Source organism: Anomalospiza imberbis, chromosome 2 (assembly GCF_031753505.1).
Source record: "Anomalospiza imberbis isolate Cuckoo-Finch-1a 21T00152 chromosome 2, ASM3175350v1, whole genome shotgun sequence".
NCBI lineage: Eukaryota > Metazoa > Chordata > Aves > Passeriformes > Viduidae > Anomalospiza > Anomalospiza imberbis.
Window position 1 is genome coordinate 59784297 of NC_089682.1, and position 19277 is coordinate 59803573.

The 19277-nt window shown below is 36.3% G+C and overlaps 1 protein-coding gene across 1 annotated transcript in view; it reads left to right on the forward strand.

Moving 5' to 3' along the window:
* Nucleotides 1-19277, forward strand: part of XPO4 (exportin 4) — a 76738-nt gene that overhangs the window by 39551 nt on the left and 17910 nt on the right. The window contains exons 7-13 of the mRNA XM_068181300.1: nt 7353-7465; nt 9869-10026; nt 10287-10461; nt 14529-14705; nt 16594-16736; nt 16859-17004; nt 18316-18493. Coding sequence (XP_068037401.1) covers nt 7353-7465; nt 9869-10026; nt 10287-10461; nt 14529-14705; nt 16594-16736; nt 16859-17004; nt 18316-18493 — 1090 coding nt within the window. The remainder of the gene's footprint in view (nt 1-7352; nt 7466-9868; nt 10027-10286; nt 10462-14528; nt 14706-16593; nt 16737-16858; nt 17005-18315; nt 18494-19277) is intronic.

Below are 19277 nucleotides of genomic sequence, written 5' to 3' on the forward strand. Positions count from 1 at the left end.
TCCTCTGGACTTACTCCATCAATTCCATGTCCTCCTTATGTTGGGGACACCAGAACTGTAGTCAGTACTCCAGGTGGGGTCTCAGAGGAGCAGAGTAGAGGGAGAAGTTTCCTCCTTCAACCTTTTGATGCAGCCCAGGATGCAGTTGTCTTTCTGGGCTGTAAGTGCACGTTTTTGGCTCAGGTTGAGTTTTTCATCAACCATCACCCCTAGCTCCTTCTCTGCAGTGCTGCTCTTAATCATCTCTAACCTGTTGGTGTGTCTGGGATCTTGGTATAGTTCAAAAGTGAAGGCAGTAGTTCTTCATGAGCTCTTTGTCCTTGGCTGAGGTTTGCAGTGGTGGAACCAGATAGCGAGGTAGACCCACGCAACATGTGGAGCCTTGGAATTCCAGCTTTCCTTTATAGATCTATGTAATATTAAGTGATTTAGGTGCTAGTAAATAAATGTTACTAGAAATACCAAGCAAGCCAAACTACTGCTAGGATTAATCATGTTTTCTGCTATTTAACCTACTTTAGATACTACTGCTCTTAAACAAGTTCTGGCCATTTCTGGAGATTGGATGGACCTAAGTTCCCTTAATGGATCAATTTCAAATATTTTTGTAATTTCTGACCCACCTGATACCATCTTTTTATTTTCTACCATTGGATGCTTCATTTTGCTGAAAGAATTACAGCACCAGCTAGGGTCATCTTTATTTATGTATCATCTTGTGTTCACAGAAGTTGGAGCATCTTCAGTCATCCTTGAGAAAAGTTGGTCTTAGCTGCCAAATATTCAGTAACTCTTGGGGTTTACAGTGCCATGTTGATTGTATTGTGGCATAAATCTGTTTTCCTTAAGATAACCTCTTTTAACTGTTGATTGTTAGCTCATGGGCAGTGAAACTTAGCTTGGCTCTAGTTTCTAAACAGATCACACATTACATAAGACTGTAAGAATTACTGTGTTGATTGATTGGTTTGAGTCCTTTTGGTGTCCTCTTTCCAGATCTTGACAGTACATATGGTGAAGCAATGGGCATGAATTTAATACCTGAAGCATGGAGTAAAATGATCCATTGTATTCTCAGGTATATCTTTTTTCCTTTAGTTGGTATTTCCCCTGGCAAGATAGTATTGATTCTCAGTATTCCCTGCAGCATCACAGTAATCTGCAGTAATTTTAATATTAATTACATCATACTTTATGTAATTTATGTAGTATTTAACAAGATTCTTTTATCTCCAAAAAGGGGAAATAGCATAAATGTGCATCAGCTGTATGGTGGCTCTTGCAAAGTGGCACATTATTCAAATCCCCAGGTTGTTAGAATTGAATCAAAACATACCACTTCTCAAGAGTTCTGTGCTGTTGCAGGACAACTTTATAAACGTTGCATTGTTAAATGCAGTTTTGGACAGTGTTGCTACCAATTGTAAGAAAAGTTGTGGTAAGTCTGCATTGTCCGTTGCTACCATGAAAGATGCATTCTGGAATACCCACCTCATTGGAGCAACAAAGGAAGAAACTCTACCTAATTTCAAGTTGGAACTCAGTATTTTTAAATTATCTTGGGATGTAGTGCCTGCAGTAGGAAGGACAAAGCACAGTGACCTAGGAGGCCTCCCTTCAGTCATGTCCAGTTTCTCCTATTTCATTTTCCAGCAGTCATCTATTGTTATTTTTATCTGCCACCTTGAGATATTAGTTTACCCGGTGTTTGTGGAGGCTTCAGAGATAGTATCTTGTGGCATGTTGGCTTCTGCACAGTTTCTTTTTTCAGTACTGTTACAGTATTGTTAAATATTATTTGCTTGGATGGAACTAATTTTAACTGCATCTTTTCTAAAATGAATGTTTCAACTAATTAAGGAAGTACTTAAGGATGATCAGTACTAAAAAGTACCACCCTCTCCTTTACAAAAGTTGCTTCAAGAATCTGACTTTTAGTACATTGTGAATACCCAAGTCTCCAGTTAAGAAGCTGAGTGTTGTTTCGCTTTAATACATCTTGGCATGGACATGTACATCCTGTGAAGTCAGGATGTAATTATAATTTTTATCATTTTATTTTCAGAGGCATTTCTCTTGTCAACTTTGGGATTTTTCTGTTCCTGGCAGCCATATTCTAATGGACTTTGGCTGAATGTCCTCAAATGTAAAAGTTCTTGAACAGAACATAAGAATTGGGCGCAGCTGTCTCCCATCTACAGAAAGGTGTCTATTATCTGTCATTAGGAGCTGTCATGGAAGTACTTATCCCTTATTCAATGTATGGATTACAGTACATGAATAAAGAGATACTTGAGCTTTAGTTCTTGCTTTGGATTTAGTGCCTGTACTTGCTTGGAGGCAAGCTGGCAAATTTTCAAGTGAATGTAGAATGGAGGATTTAAAATGCAGGTTATGTAGACCTAGTGGTTTGCACTCTACTAATACACATCATTGCTGTTCCATTGGAATTGTTGGTGCCATGGCAGTTGTATGAACTGAATTAAGCTTTTGTCTGATCTGAACATTTTTGTGTTCATTGGCCACACACTTAATATCTCTGTTTTGAAAATGTCTTTTAAACCTCAAGCCAGAATGAGACACCTGACTGGGAGGTTCTGTGAACCATACAGTTCTGCAGACCTCTAAGATTTGAACTCAGTCCAGCCCAGATTGGTAGCATCTGTTGTGCATAATGGAAGTGCATGAAAATGATACAGAAAGCTCAAGTCTGATTTTGAGGAATGGTTCAAGTTGGCATTGCTGCTGAAAAAGCATCCTGCCTTATCACCTCCCATGAGCATGATGCTGGGCAGGGAAGCACTTGGCTAAAAATGTGGTGGGGTTTTTTTAGCAGATTTTGGTCCCTGGTTTGATTTGTTGCACAGCTACAGAAATGATTCTACCTATACCAAGGAGTGACAACATTGATTTCTTCAGCAGCATGGCTGCTTTCCATAGGCCTTGTGTTTGTTAGCAGCCTGGAATTATCCTGAATTTATGCAGCAGTGTGTTCTTATCTGAAAAATGAAGCGTTGGGGCACTATCCTATCTATTTTTTGGGATATAGAGCAAAATTCAATGTAACTGAAACAGCTGTATTTAAGAGAGCTGCGTTTTATTTTTATCAGACCTTTATCACCTACTGCTTCTAGGTGAAAACTGACCTGGCTTTGTGTTTTCTTGTCAATCCTTTCTAGCAACTTTTTAAGACAACATTGAGAAAACCCAAGAAGATTGGAAGATCCCCTGAATTCTGTCATAATTGCACTAAACGTACTTGTATTGATGTTGAACTTTTAAACAATCTTTCATCATTTCAGTTTTCCTGAATGAATTCTGTAATTAGTTCAATATAGGAACATCTTAACAGCGTTAATATCAGAAGAGGAAAAGAGACCAGGAATGACCCTTTTTGGGAAGTGGAACTGATATTCTTCTTTCTTGCCCCAGTGGTTTTTAGGTTTCCAGTTTTGCAGCAATGGTTACCGCACCCTGGATGGCAGCTGGTGTGTGGTGGAAAGGTGTGACTCCTGAGCCACATCTGTGTGGCAACCACGTTTACACAGGTGCTTTATGTGCCAGTTAGGCTGGAAGTGATCAGCTTGCATATCATAAGCTGCATAACTATAGCAGCAGAATGTACCAAGAACTGCAGAATCCACATGGGTGGTCATGAGCCTTGGAACTGGCATGGCTCTGGAATCAGACAGGTTTAAAATTAGCTTGGGTGTTCCTGCACTTCCTACTCCTGTTCCTGCAATCTGAGTACAGTGTCTCCAACACAAAGTATTGTTTCATTCTCGTGACTGTTAAGAATACTTGTGTTTAATAGTATTTAAGCATATGCTTCTTGTCCTTGTTGCTGGATGTATTTGCCAAGAGTGTTAGGTATGGAAAGGTCTGTGAAGGATTTCTCCATAGGGGGCAGCAAGCCTCTGCAGCAGTTTTAGGCAGTTGCTCCTTAGACTTATCCCGTGTGCTTGGCTCATTAGCTAGAAAGCCAGAGGAAGTCTTAAAAATCCAGATAAAATCAGTATTTAACATAACACTGGAGGACAGGTACCTTTCTAATGCAGTTTTTTATTTTTAAAACATAAGTCTATGACTGGCAGAAAGTCCAGAAATATTTCAAACAACAAAAGTAAAGTGATTAAAATGACTTTTAAGAAAGCTATTCAGACCTTAACACTCCAGGGGTTTTCCCTCCTTTTCTGAGATGTTTCACTTCTGTGCACAAACTTATGAATGGGTTTCTAGTAGAAGAAATCTCAGCTTTGTTTTTTGAGTTCCAAACTTACTGTTTTGTGGAAGAACAAGCCTTGCCTCTCTTGGGAAAAAGATTATGGGATTCATTCTCAGATACTAGAATTTGTTGAAGTACAGAAGTAAAATATTATAATCCCTCATGACTACCTTAGGATATGAAATATTTTGATATTCATCTTCACCTATCAGTCCCTTCCTGGGACAGAGGCTAGTGAGTGAGAGGAAAACTACACATTTGTTAGGGTTTTTTTTTCATTGTATTCATGTTCTTCCAAGAAGCACATAAAACCTCAAACTTTCTTTTCTAAATTAGTTTTGAAATAAAAAAAATATAAGTTTGAAAAAACTACTGTTATTTCTCCATCTCATGAAACAAAACCAAGCATAGAGCTAATGTCTACATGCATAACTTGAATCAAAGTTAAAAGAAAATCTCTTTTAACATTATGGTCTTCTAGTCTTCTTCTCTAGGCAGTAATAACCAGCATATGGACCTTATCTTACATTAAGCCATCTAATTATGTTTTTATGATTTTAATAGAGTTCAGTTCACATCACTGAATAATCTGATTAATGCAGAAGATTCAAGTCTCTGAAGGAATCAGTGTCCTAAGTCTTGCAAAATGGGTGAAACACAGACATGCTTCTGGTAGCTGTTTGTTAGCCTGGATTTCCATATAATTCAAAGTGAATTTTATTAAAAGTTTCTCATTCCTCAGTAGACCTGGGAATGTTAGAAATACTTGTATTGTTGCCAGAAGTGGTTTACAATTGTTTTTCATTCTGGAAATAAAAAAATCCCCAAACTCTCCAGGATGTCATAGTGGACTAATCTATGCTTATCAATTATCTGTGTTGTGAGTCTAAATCATAAGCTTGAGTACTTAGAAAAAAAATGTTTTGCTCATTCTGTACTTTTTGTTTCTTTGTAAGTCTTGACAAGTAGTAAGTTAATTTTAGATGATGAAGAGTGCATTTGTCCTGTGTACACCCATGTACAAGGTAATTTAGTGCCATTTTTTTCAGGTTTGGCATAACTAGACTGCTGCTACCAAGACCAAACTGTAGCACAATGTAAGCTGGAGTACTTGTGGCAGTAAGCATCTCCACAGCCAGTTTCTGCTAATGTTTGCATACATGTAGTACATGCTGGAAAATGGCTGCAAGATCTCCATGGTAGGTGCAGTCATAATTTGTAATGTTCAGTGAACAGATATTTTACCCACAAATCTCCTATTGTCAGATGTGTCATCAGTCCATTAGTGTGAGAATCAAGACTAAAAATAACAGGATAAGGCCTCTAAATAGTGAGTCTTGTTAAAACAGTGGCAGCAAACTAGTGCTTCTTTCATGCCATGTGAAAAGCATTTTGTAGCTGGTCCCCTCTGTAGACTCAACCTAGCAAAGAGTAGGACTCTTGTTGGAGAGTCACAGCAAAGGACATTCTTGTCAGTAAGCAATTTTAAAATACCATTTTGACTAAGACATTCTAAATGGAAAGGAAAAAAGGCATTGCTTAATTTGCCAGATAAAATTAGTTTTAATTTAGAATATTACTCTTGATAAAGGATGCTTGCATGTGATAATTTCATGCATGTATAATTTTTTTTTTTTTTTACTGAGTAGAACCAAAGCATATTTGATCAATTAAACGACATCATTTTTTCAGGTAGAAGTAAAGTAGAAAATTCTGTGACTTTTAGTTTTTCCCCATTTGAAGTAATGCAGATCTGGTTAGTTCAACATACATTGAAAATTGTGAAACTGCTTTTATTTTGCACTAATGTGAAAACCCCTGATTGTTCTTATGTGCTGACAGCAGTCCTGGACACACCCGACCAGTGAAGGTCCACTTGGTACTCTACTGTGGAAAAGGTCCCTTTTTTGAGAGTGTGGTTTTGCACGGTGTCGTTAGGAATTTTGTTTTGTGGCAGAACTCAGAAGACAAGTATAAATAAACTGAAATTGTGTATCCTGCTTTGTGACACAATTTTTCATAATAAACTACTTTCTTGCTTTAAATACTGTTCACTTAAGCAAAAACCATCAAAAGTTAAGGCATCTACTGTTTTGAATGATGCCATTGCAAAATTTATTTCATTCTAGACATAGAAATAGTTCCTTATACACATTTTATAGTACCGGATTACTTACGCTACAAAAGGTAATGTTCATCAAGTAAATTATGTGCAGCTGAACATGCTGTTACTTACTCTGACGGTTGGGTTTGAAAGGGATCAAAGAGGATAATGTAGGATTTAAGAAAGACAAATAAAACATTAGTAAAACTGCTTTAACTTAGCAAGTAGTACTTGAAATGGATGGTGTCATGAAGAGAAGTACTTCAAAAATTTTTGATTAAAACTGTTGTGTGATCAGACTGACAGAGAATTGAACTTGTTTGTTTAAATGTTTTTGCTCACGTCTCTGTTTTTCCTGTACTAGAATATTTGCAGAATTTTGTAAATTAAGTTATGCCAAAATACATGGTGAGAGCTGAAATGGGTGCAGCAAAATTGTGTCTTTACAGCGTGCACATTTTTCATGAGTGTCTCTAACAAACGTGTTGAATATGACAATTCCTTGTGCTGACTTGTGCTTTTGTTCTTCTCAGTGTGATTAGAAAATGTAGATTAATAGAGGGCTAACATATCTGTATTCTGTGACACATATCTGGCTATTTAGAAAAATAGGATATACATTTCAATGAGCTATCTTTAGCTATGGTAAGGCCTTTTTAAAAGCTGCCAGGAAAATTTTTTAGAAAATGATTTCCTATTTTGCATAAATTTTAACACCTGTTAATTGCGGTTGCTTTTTTTCCCTTCTCGCTGTGTCACATTAGACACCCTGGTTATCAAAGTGATCGTATCGCTATGGTATGTCTCATAATTATGATCAAACTGTTATCTAACATTCCTGGAGCATTCTTTTTTTCAATACTTAATACCTTTTATTCCTTGGCCTCATGCATGAATTATGCTGTGTATGTGAAGAGGCTTAAAGTTTGTTTCCATTACATTCTTTCTGAATGGATCCTGTTGTATCTAGGATTTTTTTAAAGCCAAGTAGGAATGTTATTGTTGACCTTGACACCAGATAACTGGGCAGACATTATATAGCTATGTTTGAATCCTCACAAAATGTGATGCTAAAGCCAACAGAATCCTGGCGCGAGACCCTCCTGGACAGCAGAGTTATGGAGCTTTTCTTTACAGTAAGTTTCTTTCTTCAACTTTCATAGTCCAGACCACAGGGAAAGCAGCTCCTTCCTGTTCTAAAACTGTGTTGTCGGACTCTTCCTTTTGCATCAGGTAGGATTGATTCTGTTCACTTCAGCTTGCTTATCTAAGCAGACAGAAGTATTGTCTTTTTCCTAGGCTACTGAATTTGTATTTTGCCTATTAATTGCTTTAAATTGATGACCACTAGCAACAGAAAAAAGTTTATAGTTATCTCAATACATTTTATACGTTTAATACTTCTGGACATGTACTCATCAGACAAAAGCAAGCACGATGAGCAGTAGTAGAGTAGTGAATCTTTCAGATAAGGTGTAACGACTCTCGGAAAATATCAAACGTGCCGTGTGTGTTTGCTGATATTAAAGCATTTGCTCAACAGAACAGCTGAAAATAAGTGATGTAGTTGCAGTTTTCTAGCTACTTGCAGCATACAGAATTCCACATCTCTTTCCTCAGCACAAAGGAAATCCACAAAAGTTGAAGTAGAATAAGTTAGAAAGAATAAGGAAGAGGTAGTGCTGGGAGATAGAAATGTAGTACTCAATTTCTGTAACTTAAAAGCCCCACAGTGTTAAAAATTGATAGAATTATGTTCTGGTTTTACAACTGTTGGGAGAAGTTTGTAATCATTGCTCAGCTAGTACTTATTGCAGCAGCAACATATATTGGCTTATAATTCATTTGCTATGCAATTTGACTTAGGTTACGTCTCTTGGGGTCTGAGAATTCAGCATTCTCAGGCTTTTTTTCATTTTTGCAAAGCAGAGAAATGTGCTCAAAACTTGGACAAAGTTGTTATAAGACAATGTAAATGTAACTCACCAGTGCTGCTTGACAGTATGTGTTTAGATACATGTCCTTACTTGATAGGATTTTCGATAATTTTTTTTTTTTTTACTGCAAGTTTATCCAGCAGTTTTGAAAAGGTGAAAAAAAAACACTGGCAGAACTCTCACCAGCTACACACAATCTGAACAGCTGTCTAGACTATCCAGACAGTTGCTACTGTCAGCTGTGAACCTCCACATGCAAATAACTTTTTGGCTTACATGTTAACCCTTCTTCTATGTTTAATAGTATGAAGTTGTCAGAGTTGCATATGTTTCCATGATTGTTTTACAATTACTTATTTGTGATTTTAAAAAAAATAATAATATACAGATTTGCTTTAATACATTTGCATTTTACTTAACAGTAACCAAGGCTTGCCTGTATTTTATTATTTTTGAATGAATGCTAGCCAGGGCAGTATGCTGTCAGTTCTGATTTTAGATTCCTGATTTGCAGTGGTGGAGGCTTGCAGTAGTAGTTTGCTGTTTGAGGTAATGTAAGTAAATGGTAGTAATTTTTATTCATTTATCTGATCTGAGAAATTTTAATAACCTTGCAAAAGTCGACAGGATTGCTGTATTAGAGTGAAAGCCTTCATTTCTAATCTGAGCCTGGTGTGGGACATATATTAGGAAGGGTATTTATGTTGCAGGGTTTATTTCTCCTGCTAGTTTGATCTTTCAGGGATTAACTGTGCAGCTAATCCAACTAGTTGAGTTGGGTGAACTTGTAACTATAACACCACAGAAAAGTGGTCAGTGTTTTAACTGTACTTTCTGGATAATATTACTGAAATAATTTAGCTGAATTTCACTTCTGTGTGAAAAAGCTACTCTATATTTGTTTATTTATTCAATAAACCTTCTCTGAATAAATAGGCATGAGCCTAAAAAATTCTTTAAATCTGTACTTGACTGATTAAAATAAGTATGTGAAAATATATTTACTGAAGTAGTAAGATTCAAATCTAGAAAGTCTCAACAACAGAAATAATGACATAACGGTTTGCACAAATGCAGGAAGATTACTGTTGGCCTTGTATAATATAAGGGTGTTGCCAAGGAAGTGATGCATTCATTTTTGTATATGTGTTCAGTGTTTACCTCTGCTAAAGAAGCATCTATATAATCTTGATTGAACTTGTTGACTAACTTTAGCAAGACTCTATAGCCTAGGCATAGTTAGCATAATAGAGATGACTGTCATTATTGCTGTTTTTAGAAGGAGCAGCACGTCTGACTGGCTGGCATCTGTTTCTCTCTTTAAGACATAACACTCAATAGACAGTTCAATTTTCAACATGTAGGTGAGCCTTAACTAAATGTTAGTTTCAATGAGTTAATTCAAGGCTTGAGATTGTGTGAGCTGAGTCACGATCTTGATGTTTGCCATGGTTTAGGGAGTTGCAGAAACCCTTGTATTTCAGACAGAGTGGAAGTTATAGTACGCTTTTTTTGGTGTGTGCTCTTTTGGATTGAGAGCCATGTGACTGTTGTAAGAACACCCTGTTTTCATGTATTATTAACTACCTCACTTCCTGAAAGGTACATCGAAAAATCAGAGAAGATACAGATATGGCCCAAGATTCATTACAGTGCCTGGCACAGCTGGCGTCTTTGCACGGGCCAGTCTTTCCTGATGAAGGTTCACAAGTTGATTACCTGGCACACTTCATTGAGGGATTACTGAATACTATCAATGGGTATGTATGCCTGCTGTCTAAATTTAGATGGCATCTTTTAATCTTTAGTTTGGGCTGTAGCATATCTGTGTGGAGAAGTGGTATGGCTTGCTTATTTCTGGAAGTAATTTGTGCTTACTGTTTGATTGCTTATATTGAGAAAGGGCAGATTAAAGTAGGTGGTGCTTGTTATGAAATAGATTTATTTAAAATGTATCAACGAAACCAATTCCCTTTTAGCAATTTTCTTAATGGCAAAAAACTGCTATTTCTATCTATAGAATTGAAATAGAAGACTCTGAAGCAGTGGGAATTTCCAGTATTATCAGCAATCTGATAACTGTATTTCCTCGCAATATTTTAACGGCCATTCCAAATGAACTTTTCTCTTCATTTGTTAACTGCCTTGCGCACCTCACCTGTTCTTTTGGAAGAAGTGCTGCCTTGGAAGAAGTGGTAAGTAGCTGCTCTAAAAAAAGTAGGTAGCCTTTTTTACTTCTCTTTGTGGTAAGCATAAGTGACATGAGAATTTGGCTATTTTGTCAATAACTGTTGTGAATTCAGGGGTTTTGTCCTAGATATTTCTGAAATCACATATGAGAGGATTTTCTTTTTATTTCACGCAATGTAATGAACATAATTACACTGTGTGCATCTTTCAGATTTCGTTTTGATTTAAAGTCTGTCTTAATTTTTTAATTGAACTGAATAATTTAAAATATTAAAGTCTAAAAGTATTGCTGACTTGCTGTTGTAGATAATGAACAAGCTGCAGTCCTGAAAGTTTAAAATGACTACATGAACATATGGACAGACTGAAACTTAACTGCTGCCTAGAGTTCTGAGTCAGGAGTTTAAGTGAGTTTAGCCATTGAGATGGTGTTAACATCATACATCTAAGCTGTTCAGATCATACCTTCATTGCTGACACAGTTCAAATGGTAATTGTGCATACAAATTTAGCACAGGAATTAAGAGGATTCTTTTCTTTCAAACTTTTGTTGTAACATTAAAGAGCAGTTGGCATCACCCAAGTGTTCTGCACCAAAAAGTTGCATTAAAAATAAAAACTACCAAGGACACATAGTTTAAGGAAAATAATGTAAGAATTAAGGTGAATAATCTTGCACTTCAGCTATTTATGTGCAGTGGCTATAGATTTAAAATGAGACTATCAAGATACGAACCAAGAATTCCCCACTATCATGAGAAAGGATGATTTTCTTTGTTTTGGCAGTTTAGTGCAGTGACAGAGTGAGTTTGAAAATAATTGTAGAATATTTAGTTGCAAAGTTGATGGATGTGTTTCTTTACCAGAGAGCACAGGTGTATTAATTAGCATTCATTGCAGAACATTAGATCATGTCTTTGCTGCAAGCTTAAAGTGTATTATATTTGGCCCAGTGCTCACTTAAACTTTTCTTTTTTTTTCATGTCTTAATCAAAAAGTTGGTGGTTAAATTTAGAATCTAAAATAAAGCTCCTTTGCAAACTTCACTGGTCAAAATTTGTGTGCTTTTGAGATTTTCTAGTAGAATATTGAATACTTATTTTGGTGTTCACCAGTACATTTAGAAATGCTCCTGAAGCCTTTATAAGATTCATCAAAACCATAGACACCTATCATTTAAATTCAAAGGAACTGAAGGAATGTTGTTTCCTCAGTTAGCACCTTGTTACTTGAGAACTAGAATATGCAATCATGTTTAATGAAAATAGTGCTCAACATGATGCCATTTAAAAAAATCTCTCAGCAAGAGCTTACACTAGCTTGTACTACTGTCTGGTGCAATGATACCGTGTGCTGTGCCTATAGAAGTACTACTTTGCATCCCTGAAAACAATATTTTGGCTTGGGCATGTCTTGGCCATGGCTAATGTTTTCCCCAAGTTTCTTTTAGAATGCATGCAGTGATACTTTCTGTCAGCTCATGTGCTGTCTGTAGTTAAGAGCTTTCTGATAGATGCAATACCAGGCATGTTGGGCTCAGTAGAATCCTCAGATAATATTCCTGGAACTTTTCAGAAATAAGAAATGCAGCAGAATGCAAGCAGGTGTACTTCTTAGGCTTTGTTGATTGGTAAAACTGTTTTCCCCATGTTTCTGCTACGCCATATGCCAGCAGAACATACCATGTGAACATGGCAGAAACCCCATCAAGCACAAGGAATATACTTAGCTGAAGACCTGCTATGAAAACTGTCAAAATATGGAGATCCTGAATCAAAATCTGCAAACCACTTCAAAGCATCTAATACTGATTTTCAACCACGGGGAAAACTCCACAATCCAAGCATCATGTTTGAATGCTGTTTCACATTAACCTGCTAGTTTGAGCTGGGGAGATCGGCTGAAGGAAGTTGAAACATTTGCCTGAACCACCTACACTGGTGGAGGGAGGGCAGTAAGCTTCAGCAGTGCTGAGGGTTAGTTTATGGGGCAAGGTGGACCAGTAATCTCTTCCTTAATGGCACTGGGTGTGAGAGAGGATGCTCATCCACAGCTTTGCTCTGCCTTGCTCAACACTTAATGCTTATGCAGAAGTAGAATCAAATAGTCCACCTGAATTAGTGAAGAGTATGAACAGGATGTTGGGTGAAAAGTCCAATAAAAATGACATCAAAGGCTTCTTTTTCTTAAAACAAATACTAACATGCTGTTCCCGTTTCATGATATTTTTTCAAATATCATGTGATAGCAGAGATCATTCTGAATTTGGTCCCCTCTGCTGTACTTCAGCTTGTTGCTGCTTGACAAATTTTTAGTGTTCCTTCTTCAAAGGGTTAGCAAACTAGGAAAGAGGAAGAACAGATTTTTTTTTTTTTTCACGGAGAGGAAATTAAGAGGAATTAAGCATCTTTGCTTTACGTTTACTGGGTTTGTCTTGCTTCTCCTGAAGAACTGAGTTTTGATCCATCAGAATGATTCAGCTCCCATTCTACAACATGGCACTTTGCCTGTATGACATCTTTTTGTAGCCCAGCAGTAGATAATCTGAAACAAGGATTGGTATGTTTAGTAAGGTTTCTTTGGGACCAGATTGGTTCAATGTAGATAAAATCTTTCTACTATTTGGGCATTTATTTTATGGAGGCACTTATTAGTCCTAGATTTGGTATGAGAATATCTCTAAGTGTTGAAATAATTTTTCTTCATTGCATTAGCTTTTTATTACCTTTTCAAATAAATGAATTGGCTATATTTTAAGGTATTTTGTTCTTCATTAAAACATGTCTGTTTATTTGTTTATGCTCACAGTTATTAAAAATTAAAAATCGTATATGTAAGCTATAGATGTAAATATATTACATACATGTCAAAATACTTCAGGACTGAATGCCAATAAATTAATGTGTCTTCAGCTAAATTTTAAAAACACATGTTTTGGTGTCCTTCCTAAATTTTTGACTTGTGTTAGTGTTGAATACAATTTTGCCTCTCTCCTTGTCACCTTCAGGTTTTGTTTTCACCATTGCGTCAGTATGTCCCGTATTTTAACTTCTGGAAATATGACAACTTTGCAATTACAAAAGGATGCTGTGAAGCTATCTTGGAATGCTTCCAATGTGATACCAGTTTTTCCTCTTAATCAGTCATCCAACTAGTGTTTTCTTTCCCTTGCCTGTTCATCCAGCCGTGTTTGTATCTTCACTGGAAGTCAGGAATTCTTGTGTCTGGAGCATGATTAAGACCTTAATATCTCTTTATTTCATAATTGTACCATTTTACTAGCCTTTGCTATCTCAGGGTAACTTCTATGAGCCATCCTGTTGGCTAAAACTTGAGAAGACAACATCTTAGTAGGATGTTTATCTGTACAGTCACGCTGAAGTTTTTGGAAGTTGGATGTATTTGCAAACATTCGATTTTTGCATCAAAACAAAAAGTCGAGAGTTACATTAAAATACTTTTTAAAAGAAATGGCCACATTGCTTTTTGGATTCTTTCATTTGCCTGCAATTCTGGACTTTGTTTTTGAGAGAAGTTATTTCCTTTGGCAACTTATGTACTATGTAAAAGCACATGAATAATTAAAAAGAAGAAGCATCAGTTGAAATGCACTAAGTAATTAAAACTTCAGGCTTATTCTGTTCTAATTCATTGGGTTTTGGTTTGTTCATAGAATGAGAAGTTGGGATTCATCATCAAAACTGGCTACCTGTAATAAGGTTTCTTGAATACTTGTAATCTTGCAGTGATTTCATCTGGAATCATTGTTTTTTCTTTCTCTGTATTTCAGAGATAGTGGAATACCTATAAATCTTTATGCAACATCAGATGAAGAGAAATAGCTAAACACATTGACAGGTTTTTAAAGCCTAGCAGGCATGAAAGCTGCAGTGACCTTTTTGATGCATTGCTTCAGTTCATTCTGATATTTTCTTAGCTATCCTTTGATCCTGTATTTTTTTGTTTGTTTCAACAGTAGAAGAACATCTGTAAAATAATGCTCAATATAAGTATGTTCCTCTGGTTTAGCTTAGTAATAAGATTTTTAATTTGTTTTTTTCATCTTTTACAGCTTGACAAAGATGACATGGTATATATGGAGGCATATGATAAGTTACTGGAATCTTGGCTTACTTTGGTCCAAGATGACAAACATTTCCATAAAGGTTTCTTTACCCAACATGCTGTTCAAGTCTTTAATTCCTACATTCAGTGCCATCTAGCTGCCCCTGATGGCACAAGGAATTTGGTAAGCCTTCATTGTAGTAGTTTTGGATGATAACATACAGTAACTGGCCCATGTCTTTTGGTGTCTGTATATTATGTAGCTCAAGGCAGCTAGTGTAGAATTGCCATTTATGAATTTGGAAATCCTGTCATTTAATTTCATTTGGAAATGCAAAAAAAAATGCTGAACTTGGTACTAAGTTGTGATTTCCCAGTCCATTTCTCTCATTCTGGAGGGAAACTAAGGGAATGTAAAGTTGGAAATCACTTTAAAAAAAAAAGTAAACCTGTAACTCAAATTAGTGTGTATCTTGTTCTTTCCACAGATACAGTGACTAAACTTTTGACCTTCCTTCTGGATTAGAATTTTAATTAAAATTCTCAGTGAAATTGAGGACCTTTTTTATGATTGTTGCCTCTCATGCACTATCTTCAAAATATAACTGGCATGCATAAATATCTGAAAAAATGTAGACTGACTGTGCTCAAAGTAGAAGAAACTTGGAATATCATGTGGTCTTTTTGGATAAAATAAATTCCCAGTTGAGTTTTTGAACAGTTGACTGTCTAGAGAAAATTTACAAGTACATCAAGTATCTCTTGAACCATTGAAAAAGAACGATGATTTGTCTATTTGCCAGGAATCTGGATCTTACTAAAATAAATTCTTATACAGACAGTTGGATGTAGATGTTGGTTGAGTCAGTTATTGCACAGATTCAATTCAATAACTGTATAAAATCTCTCTGTAATTTGATGCTGTGCAAAGATCTCAGAGATTCCTCATTCTGAAAAGCACTATGTAAAACATAATTCTACTATCTCAATATGTAACAGATGGTAATAACAGTGCCAAAACTGAGAGAAATATTTCACAAGAGAGCTTTGGATTCATATCAGGCGGTCTTGACATAACTTGTATTCACAGGTTGATTCATGTCATTCTGTGAGATAAGTCATTTATCCCATGGGTAACCTTTAAAAGCCACAGCTGGCATTTTAGAATGCTTCTTGTTCTATATCAAAGCAGTAACAGGAACTTTCAGTCTCTGCTTTGAGAACAGAAGCTCACCCTTCAATAAACAGCTGCAACTTTGAAGTTGCCAAAAGAGAAGGATTTGCTGGGTTACATAAAGAAAAGATTATTTAAAAGCACTTTGCGTAAGGAATTGTGTGTGGATTCAGTTTTCCAGGGCCTCTATAGAAACAAACCAGACTGATGGCTTTCTCCGCCTCCTGTATTTTACTTTGTTACTTGCATAAATTTTATGATTAATAGATAAGAAAGAAACACTTTTAATATTTATACTTGGTTTCTGCATATCATGGTTCATCTCTTCAAGGAATAAGATCTGATTATAATTTAAATAGTTTTATAATGCAACCAAGAGAAGCTTTGAGAAATTGAACAGTGCAACTCCTGCATCAGCAAGAAATAAAACTGAGATCATCAAGATTATTAGTCTGCTGTTTTCTGAGTTTATAGCATTTACTTTTAATGTACTTTTTTTCAATTTAGTGGTTCTTTTTGAACTACTATTTTCCCTCAAACAATAGGTTGAGGAAAATGTTTAATTAAAGATCTAACATTCATTTCATCATGAAAAATACTGCCTATCACATGATTTATGTAAGATATCAGACAACTGAGAACTACTGAAATGTTAGCAAATGAACTGAATGTGGTTGCATTTGGTAATGAGATTGTGAAATGCTGGTTTTAAAACAATATGAATCCATATTGTTGGCTCTGTTTAACTCTTTTTTGTCTAATTTAGTACAAGTCTGTTGTTCATAAATGCAAATTATCATGCAAGAAAGAGCCAAAATAATGCAGAAAATTGTGGTGATAATGAATTTGCAAGTATGACCCTAACTGGTCGCTCCTAATTTTGTTGAAATAACCAAAGACTGCCAATGGTGTGGCCTCTCGGGAAGAAGAAGAAATAAGTGAGCTGCAGGAAGATGACAGAGACCAGTTCTGTGACCAGTTGGCCAGTGTAGGCATGCTGGGGAGGATTGCTGCAGAACACTGCATACCACTTCTCACAAGGTAAGTACAAAAAAAAATAGCCATGAATGGAAATCAATAAAGCAGTCACATAGGAAAAGCCTAGTTTTGCCAAGACAGTTTAAAAATAGTGAAGCTGAAGCTACTTTGTTATTTGTTCACAGTTTGTTAGAAGATCGAGTGACCAGGCTCCATGGACAGTTGCAACGACATCAGCAGCAGTTACTTGCCTCACCAGCATCGGGTTCAATTGACAATAAAGTGCTTGACGACCTGTATGAGGATATTCATTGGCTTATTTTAGTCACAGGTTAGTGAACAGTTTTAAATAGTACTTATTCTGGTGGTTTTGTTGCAGCTGGAACACCTCAAGAAAAAAAGAAAATCCCTGTATATCAACTACTCTTGATTGACTATACATTTTATCCCTTACAATGATTTCATCTTATATACAGGACTTGCAAAGTCCTTGTCTTACTGTCATCTGCCTTGAGTAACAGGAATACTGTCTCTTAATGATTGCCTCATGTAAAGATTCCATCAATGTCCATTGGAAATTCCTGCAACTAATTTTGTTATAGATTTTTTGAGTTGTGTTATCAGTCAACCTAGTCAAGAAATTAGTCTGTTCGTGGTATCAGTGGCTGGGTGCACCTGACTTTATAAGGGAACCAACATGAGATCAGGATAATGGTGACAGAGAACCATGTGACTTCTAGACTTTCTCAGTGCTGGTGATCCATGACCTGCTATTTTGTTATGTTTTGGGGAATTTAGAGCCATTTTCCTTTAAATTTAGAGCCTCTTGAATTTAGGGCCTTTTGGGTTTGATTTTTAGATGGTGATATTTTACTTAAGTTTGCAAACATATTAGCAACTAAGTCTGTACTTTGCTTGGAGAAGTGTATAATGTATGGAATATTTGTGGGACTTTTTTGAAGATCTGGTTTTTTAGTTGCTCTCAGGTGTTGACATGAATGTGTTTATAATATTTTTGTAACACTGAGATGGAGTTTGTAGCTCACAGATGATTATGAGGTCAGATATCAAAAGCTACAACTAAAGCTGGAATTAATATTGTCTAGATACCAGAGTATTGTATGAAAACCCATGCTTCAACTGATCTGCAGTTGCTAGGCGAGGAAAACTGTATTACAGCACGTGTACTTGAGGTCTGAAAGACTGACAGATTTGAGATATTAGCAAAACAGAAGTCCCAAATGATATAGACTCAGCACAGAAGCTGTAAAACAAGGCTTTTTTACCACATAGAGGAAGAAAAAAATGACAACAAAATGTTGCTTTGTCCCTCCCCCAAGTAGATGAATTGAGTGCAGCACTTCTACATGAAGCAAAACTTGTCTTTTTTTTTTTTATTGGTTTTTACATTGGTGGTTTCTTTTTCCACCACTTGGTTTCTTGTCACTTTATGTTTTTTCCATCTGAATAGCTCTAAGGATTCTAATTAACTTGTATGCATTTAAGCAGTGTTAGTCAGGGTCTGTACGAACATTTGATTCTGGTGGGATATTTGCAGTTAAGCCTATGGATTCTTTAATCAGAAAGCCATAAGTTAACCTAGGGTAGAAAGTTGTGATCACTCTTTCTTTTTTAATGTAAGGCTACCTCTTGGCTAATGATACTCAGGGAGAGACTCCGCTAATACCTCCAGAAGTAATGGAATATTCCATTAAACATTCAGCTGAGGTTGACATCAATACAACACTTCAGATTCTGGGATCTCCAGGAGAAAAGGCCTCTTCCATCCCAGGGTACAACAGAACTGACTCTGTAATTAGGTAAGGATGCATCTTGTACTATTAAGTGTATTAAATGTTTTTTTAGAGAAGGAAAAAAACCCTAGAATGTGAGTAGACTTCTGTGAATGTGAAAAGTAAGCAGTATGTAAATACTGGACGTTGAAAAATGAAAGATTGACCTGATAGTCTTTACAGACGTCATAAGCCAAAGTCTTGGGAATATACAGAAATGTTTTTTGTATTTCTATTGAAAACCCATCTTTGATCTATTTTTCACAGAAAATCCTTAAAACTACTGAAGTAAAAAAAAATTGGCAGATCTATATCTTTAGATAATGTATACTCTAAAATTAATTCTGCACATATACAGCTTAAGCAAATGCTTTCCAGAACATCAGTGAGCTTCTCTACTTGGAATATGGGTTACTGCCCAAGCTTGGCAGTAGCAGCAAAATTGATCCTCAGAGCTTGAGGAATTGTTGTCAGTTATGTACAGACATCGCTGTCAGCCTATAAAAGAAGCAGGAGAGAGTTCCCTTCTCTTTTTGCAAGAAGGCTGATGCTCACAAAGGAGTCCTCAGTTTGAATCCTCACACTTCAGAAGATTGCATTCCTCTCTTAGTTGACACGGAAGAGTCTTCACCTAAGATTAGTTGTTGCATACTTTAAATGTCTTCTTCTGGGAAGAAGGTAGAAAAAGTGGACCTTCATTAGCAATGATGTATGTGCCAAGTGTTTAGAAGGAGAAATACTGCTCACTTATACTATTGGCCACTTCAAGAACTGGCCACCAAACAGGATTACTTGATGCAGTGTCTCAGTG